Here is an 8,620-nt window from a genome sequence, read left to right as displayed (position 1 = left end):
GAGAGAGAGAGAGAGAGAGAGAGAGAGAGAGAGAGAGAGAGAGAGAGAGAGAGAGAGAGAGAGAGAGAGAGAGAGAGAGTCTATTTGTCCCTTAGCAGCAACTAATCTAGCATTCTAGTCATTTATCAATGTTTTATAATGTTAATCCTGGCAAACTCGACCCCCCCTCTTTTTTCTATCGCCCCCCCCTGCTCAAAATGCATTCCCGTGGCTTTGGGTGTCAGTCGTTTCGTAACAGACATACTCACATATCCAATGCATCTCAATTGGACATTTATCTTGACAGAATATAGTTTAAAAACCGGTGGTCATTTTGACCGCACATGGTCGTTTTAGGTAGGAGCGATATCCCAGTCATTCTAGTGTTAAAATGGTAGCAGCTGTCAGTAAAATGAAAACGTAGTTGGAAAAGGATCAACAAATCCCTTTGTAGTGCTGTTAAGGGGCTATATACATGAATGTGATAGATGTCATGAGGATTTCTGCATAGGCTCCAGCATCCCTGTGACCCTGAGAGCAGGATAAGCAGTTCAGATAATGGATGGATGGAAAATATTGATATGAAAAAAATGAAATAAGAACCCACAAGTTATTCATGTCTTAGCGGTTAAACAGAAGCAAGTATGTATTTACTGCATGTAATTTCAGTTAAACTGAAGACTGCCAACAGGAAGCTGTCAACATGACTAACATGTAGTCAGGTTATGAAATATGCCGTGCAGCAATAAGAACTGAGTCATCTTATTGGTTTGGTCTGTCATAGATAATACAATAATAATAATATATATATATATATATATATATATATATATATATATTTGAAGTAATTTCTCTTTCCTTCATAGGTGTGAGTCTAAAATTTTGAAAAATGATGTCGTTAAGGGTTTGTCTCATTGGTAAGTTTCTTTAATTGGCTTTTATCTAAGTAAGCACTTTTAAAAATTGACTTGTTAGTTAAATATCCTCATTTGTCTGTTTCTGTAATTTGCAGTCTTCATTATAATTGGTAATATAAAAGCACAAAGTGAAGGACCTACAACAACTGCTGCAATAACAACAATGACAATATCAGTACCCACAACTACAACACAAACACTAACTACAACAACACCAGCAACAACAACAGCCTTGCCAGTAACAACCACAACTGCTCAACAAACAACAGCTCCAGCAACAACCACAACTGCACAAGCAACAACCACAACTGCCCCGGCAATTACAACAACAGGGCCAGTAACAACAACAACTGCACAACCAACAACATCACCGGCAACAACCACAACAGGGCCAGTAACAACCACGACTGCACAACCAACAACAACACCAGCAACAACCACAACAGGGCCAGCTACAACCACAACTCCACAAACAACTACTGTACCAGCAACAACCACAACAGGGCCAGCAACAACCACAACCGCACAACCAACAACAACACCAGCAACAACCACAACTGCTCCAGCAACAACCTCAACTGTACAGGCTACAACCACAACAGGGCCAGTAACAACGACAACAGTGCCGGCTACAACCACAACTCCACAAACAACTACTGTACCAGCAACAACCACAACAGCTCCAGCAACAACCACAACAGGGACAGCAACAACCACAACTGCACCAGCAACCACCACAACAGGGCCAGCAACAACCACAACAGGGCCAGATACAACCACAACCGCACAACCAACAACAACACCAGCAACAACAACAACTGCTCCAGCAACAACCTCAACTGTACAGGCTACAACCACAACAGGGCCAGTAACAACGTCAACAGTGCCAGCTACAACCACAACTCCACAAACAACTACTGTACCAGCAACAACCACAACAGCTCCAGCAACAACCACAACAGGGCCAGCAACAACTACAACAGGGCCAGATACAACCATAACTGCACAACCAACAACAACACCAGCTACAACCACAACTGCACAACCAACAACAACACCAGCAACAACCACAACTGCTCCAGCAACAACCTCAAATGTACAGGCTACAACCACAACAAGGCCAGCTACAACCACAACTGCACAACCAACAACATCACCGGGAACAACCACAACTGCACCAGCAACAACCACAACAGGGCCAGTAACAACCACAACTGCACAACCAGCAACAACACCAGCAACAACCACAACTGCACCAGCAACAACCACAACTCCACAAACAACTACTGTACCAGCAACAACAACAACAGGGCCAGCAACAACCACAACCGCACAACCAACAACAACACCAGCAACAATCACAACTGCACCAGCAACAACCTCAACAGTACCAGCAACAACCTCAACTGCACCGGCAACAACCACAACAGGGCCAGCTACAACCACAACTCCACAAACAACTACTGCACCAGCAACAACCACGACAGCTCCAGCAACAACAACAACAGTGCCGGCTACAACCACAACTCCACAAACAACTACTGTACCAGCAACAACCACAACAGCTCCAGCAACAACGACAACAGTGCCAGTAACAACCACAACTGCACAACCAACAACAACACCAGCTACAACCACAACTGCACAACCAACAACAACACCATTAACGACCACAACTGCTCCAGCAACAACCTCAACTGTACAGGCTACAACAACAACAGGGCCAGCTACAACCACAACTGCACAACCAACAACATCACCGGCAACAACCACAACTGCACCAGCAACAACCACAACAGCTCCAGCAACAACGACAACAGTGCCAGCTACAACCACAACTCCACAAACAACTACTGTACCAGCAACAACCACAACTGCACCAGCAACAACCACAACAGTGCCAGCTACAACCACAACTGCACAACCAACAACAACACCAGCTACAACCACAACTGCACAACCAACAACAACACCAGTAACAACCACAACTGCTCCAGCAACAACCTCAACTGCACCAGCAACAACGACAACAGTGCCAGCTACAACAACAACTCCACAAACAACTACTGTACCAGCAACAACCACAACAGGGCCAGCAACAACCACAACCACAAAACCAACAACAACACCAGCAACAACCACAACTGCACCAGCAACAACCTCAACAGCAGCAGCAACAACCTCAACAGCTCAAGCAACAACGACAACAGTGCCAGCTACAACCACAACTCCACAAACAACTACTGTACCAGCAACAACCACAACTGCACCAGCAACAACCACAACAGGGCCAGTAACAACCACAACTGCACAACCAACAACAACACCAGCTACAACCACAACTGTACAACCAACAACAACACCAGTAACAACCACAACTGCTCAAGCAACAACCTCAACTGTACAGGCTAGAACCACAACAGGGCCAGCTACAACCACAACTGCACAACCAACAACATCACCGGGAACAACCACAACTGCACCAGCAACAACCACAACAGGGCCAGTAACAACCACAACTGCACAACCAACAACAACACCAGCAACAACCACAACAGGGCCAGCAACAACCACAACTCCACAAACAACTACTGTACCAGCAACAACCACAACAGGGCCAGCTACAACCACAACTGCACAACCAACAACATCACCGGGAACAACCACAACTGCACCAGCAACAACCACAACAGGGCCAGTAACAACCACAACTGCACAACCAACAACAACACCAGCAACAACCACAACTGCACCAGCAACAACCACAACTCCACAAACAACTACTGTACCAGCAACAACCACAACAGGGCCAGTAACAACCACAACTGCACAACCAACAACAACACCAGCAACAACCACAACTGCACCAGCAACAACCATAACTCCACAAACAACTACTGTACCAGCAACAACCACAACTGCACCAGTAACAACCTCAACAGTACCAGCAACAACCTCAACTGCACCGGCAACAACCACAACAGGGCCAGCTACAACCGCAACTCCACAAACAACTACTGCACCAGCAACAACCACAACAGCTCCAGCAACAACAACAACAGTGCCGGCTACAACCACAACTCCACAAACAACTACTGTACCAGCAACAACCACAACAGCTCCAGCAACAACGACAACAGTGCCGGCTACAACCACAACTGCACAACCAACAACAACACCAGCTACAACCACAACTGCACAACCAACAACAACACCATTAACGACCACAACTGCTCCAGCAACAACCTCAACTGTACAGGCTACAACAACAACAGGGCCAGCTACAACCACAACTGCACAACCAACAACATCACCGGCAACAACCACAACTGCACCAGCAACAACCACAACAGCTCCAGCAACAACGACAACAGTGCCAGCTACAACCACAACTCCACAAACAACTACTGTACCAGCAACAACCACAACTGCACCAGCAACAACCACAACAGTGCCAGCTACAACCACAACTGCACAACCAACAACAACACCAGCTACAACCACAACTGCACAACCAACAACAACACCAGTAACAACCACAACTGCTCCAGCAACAACCTCAACTGCACCAGCAACAACGACAACAGTGCCAGCTACAACAACAACTCCACAAACAACTACTGTACCAGCAACAACCACAACAGGGCCAGCAACAACCACAACCACAAAACCAACAACAACACCAGCAACAACCACAACTGCACCAGCAACAACCTCAACAGCAGCAGCAACAACCTCAACAGCTCAAGCAACAACGACAACAGTGCCAGCTACAACCACAACTCCACAAACAACTACTGTACCAGCAACAACCACAACTGCACCAGCAACAACCACAACAGGGCCAGTAACAACCACAACTGCACAACCAACAACAACACCAGCTACAACCACAACTGTACAACCAACAACAACACCAGTAACAACCACAACTGCTCAAGCAACAACCTCAACTGTACAGGCTAGAACCACAACAGGGCCAGCTACAACCACAACTGCACAACCAACAACATCACCGGGAACAACCACAACTGCACCAGCAACAACCACAACTCCACAAACAACTACTGTACCAGCAACAACCACAACAGGGCCAGCTACAACCACAACTGCACAACCAACAACATCACCGGGAACAACCACAACTGCACCAGCAACAACCACAACAGGGCCAGTAACAACCACAACTGCACAACCAACAACAACACCAGCAACAACCACAACTGCACTAGCAACAACCACAACTCCACAAACAACTACTGTACCAGCAACAACCACAACAGGGCCAGTAACAACCACAACTGCACAACCAACAACAACACCAGCAACAACCACAACTGCACCAGCAACAACCATAACTCCACAAACAACTACTGTACCAGCAACAACCACAACTGCACCAGTAACAACCTCAACAGTACCAGCAACAACCTCAACTGCACCGGCAACAACCACAACAGGGCCAGCTACAACCGCAACTCCACAAACAACTACTGCACCAGCAACAACCACAACAGCTCCAGCAACAACAACAACAGTGCCGGCTACAACCACAACTCCACAAACAACTACTGTACCAGCAACAACCACAACAGCTCCAGCAACAACGACAACAGTGCCGGCTACAACCACAACTGCACAACCAACAACAACACCATTAACGACCACAACTGCTCCAGCAACAACCTCAACTGTACAGGCTACAACAACAACAGGGCCAGCTACAACCACAACTGCACAACCAACAACATCACCGGCAACAACCACAACTCCACCAGCAACAACCACAACAGCTCCAGCAACAACGACAACAGTGCCAGCTACAACCACAACTCCACAAACAACTACTGTACCAGCAACAACTACAACTGCACCAGCAACAACCACAACAGGGCCAGTAACAACCACAACTGCACAACCAACAACAACACCAGCTACAACCACAACTGCACAACCAACAACAACACCAGTAACAACCACAACTGCTCCAGCAACAACCTCAACTGTACAGGCTACAACCACAACTGGGCCAGCTACAACCACAACTGCACAACCAACAACATCACCCGGAACAACAACTACTGTACCAGCAACAACCACAACAGGGCCAGCAACAACCACAACCGCACAACCAACAACAACACCAGCAACAACCACAACTGCACCAGCAACAACCTCAACTGCACCGGCAACAACCACAACAGGGCCAGCTACAACCACAACTCCACAAACAACTACTGCACCAGCAACAACCACAACAGCTCCAGCAACAACAACAACAGTGCCGGCTACAACCACAACTCCACAAACAACTACTGTACCAGCAACAACCACAACTGAACAACCAACAACCACAACTGCACCAGCAACAACCACAACAGGGCCAGCTACAACCACAACAGCTCCAGCAACAACCACAACAGCTCCAGCAACAACGACAACAGTGCCGGCTACAACCACAACTGCACAACCAACAACAACACCAGCTACAACCACAACTGCACAACCAACAACAACACCATTAACGACCACAACTGCTCCAGCAACAACCTCAACTGTACAGGCTACAACAACAACAGGGCCAGCTACAACCACAACTGCACAACCAACAACATCACCGGCAACAACCACAACTGCACCAGCAACAACCACAACAGGGCCAGTAACAGCCACAACTGCACAACCAACAACAACACCAGCTACAACCACAACAGGGCCAGGTACAACCACAACAGGGCCAGCTACAACAACAACTCCACAAACAACTACTGTACCAGCAACAACCACAACAGGGCCAGCAACAACCACAACCACACAACCAACAACAACACCAGCAACAACCACAACTGCACCAGCAACAACCTCAACAGCAGCAGCAACAACCTCAACTGCACCGGCAACAACCACAACTGCACCGGCCACAACCACAACAGGGCCAGCTACAACCACAACTCCACAAACAACTACTGCACCGGTAACAACCACAACAGCTCCAGCAACAACTACAACTGGGCCAGCAACAACCACAACTGCACCAACAACAATCACAACAGGGCCAGCAACAACCACAACAGGGCCAGCTACAACCACAACTCCACAAACAACTACTGTACCAGCAACAACCACAACAGGGCCAGCAACAACCATAACCGCACAACCAACAACAACACCAGCAACAACCACAACCGCCCCAGCAACAACCTCAACTGTACAGGCTACAACCACAACAGTGCCTTTAACAACGACAACAGTGCCAGCTACAACCACAACTCCACAAACAACTACTGTACCAGCAACAACCACAACAGCTCCAGCAACAACCACAACAGGGCCAGCAACAACCACAACTCCACAAACAACTACTGTACCAGCAACAACCACAACAGGGCCAGCAACAACTACAACAACACCAGCAACAACCACAACTGCACCAGCAACTACCTCAACTGCACCACCAACAACCACAACAGCTCCAGCAACAACGACAACAGTGCCAGCTACAACCACAACTACACAAACAACTACTGTACCAGCAACAACCACAACTGCACCAGCAACAACCACAACAGGGCCAGTAACAACCACAACTGCACAACCAACAACAACACCAGCAACAACCACAACTGCTCCAGCAACAACCTCAACTGTACAGGCTACAACCACAACAGGGCCAGTGACAACAACAACAGTGCCGGCTACAACCACAACTCCACAAACAACTACTGTACCAGCAACAACCACAACAGGGCCAGCAACAACCACAACAGGGCCAGCTACAACGACATCTCCACAAACAACTACTGTACCAGCAACAACCACAAAAGGGCCAGCAACAACCACAACCGCACAACCAACAACAACACCAGCAACAACAATAACTGCTCCAGCAACAACCTCAACTGTACAGGCTACAACCACAACAGGGCCAGTAACAACGACAACAGTGCCAGCTACAACCACAACTCCACAAACAACTACTGCACCAGCACCAACCACAACAGCTCCAGCAACAACAACAACAGTGCCGGCTACAACCACAACTCCACAAACAACTACTGTACCAGCAACAACCACAACTGCACAACCAACAACCACAACTGCACCAGCAACAACCACAACAGGGCCAGTAACAACCACGACTGCACAACCAACAACAACACCAGCAACAACCACAACAGGGCCAGCTACAACCACAACTCCACAAACAACTACTGTACCAGCAACAACCACAACAGGGCCAGCAACAACCACAACCGCACAACCAACAACAACACCAGCAACAACCACAACTGCTCCAGCAACAACCTCAACTGTACAGGCTACAACCACAACAGGGCCAGTAACAACGACAACAGTGCCGGCTACAACCACAACTCCACAAACAACTACTGTACCAGCAACAACCACAACAGCTCCAGCAACAACCACAACAGGGACAGCTACAACCACAACTGCACCAGCAACCACCACAACAGGGCCAGCAACAACCACAACAGGGCCAGATACAACCACAACCGCACAACCAACAACAACACCAGCAACAACAACAACTGCTCCAGCAACAACCTCAACTGTACAGGCTACAACCACAACAGGGCCAGTAACAACGTCAACAGTGCCAGCTACAACCACAACTCAACAAACAACTACTGTACCAGCAACAACCACAACAGCTCCAGCAACAACCACAACAGGGCCAGCAACAACTACAACAGGGCCAGATA

General features: G+C 48.1%; 1 protein-coding gene across 1 annotated transcript; it reads left to right on the top strand.

Annotated features, from left to right (window-relative positions):
* Positions 1-1,455: 1,455 nt before the first annotated feature.
* Positions 1,456-7,971, top strand: LOC130112978 (C-type lectin domain-containing protein 141-like; the record flags this gene model as incomplete). The annotated part of the gene is made up of 2 exons (XM_056280498.1): positions 1,456-1,509; positions 7,924-7,971. Coding segments are annotated over 2 exons (102 nt in total), but the record flags the coding sequence as incomplete, so codon positions are not given.
* Positions 7,972-8,620: the final 649 nt, after the last annotated feature.

Source organism: Lampris incognitus, chromosome 5 (assembly GCF_029633865.1).
Source record: "Lampris incognitus isolate fLamInc1 chromosome 5, fLamInc1.hap2, whole genome shotgun sequence".
Lineage (NCBI taxonomy): Eukaryota > Metazoa > Chordata > Actinopteri > Lampriformes > Lampridae > Lampris > Lampris incognitus.
The sequence above is the reverse complement of the archived record's forward strand: the minus strand, read 5'-3'. Positions and strand labels throughout refer to the sequence as shown.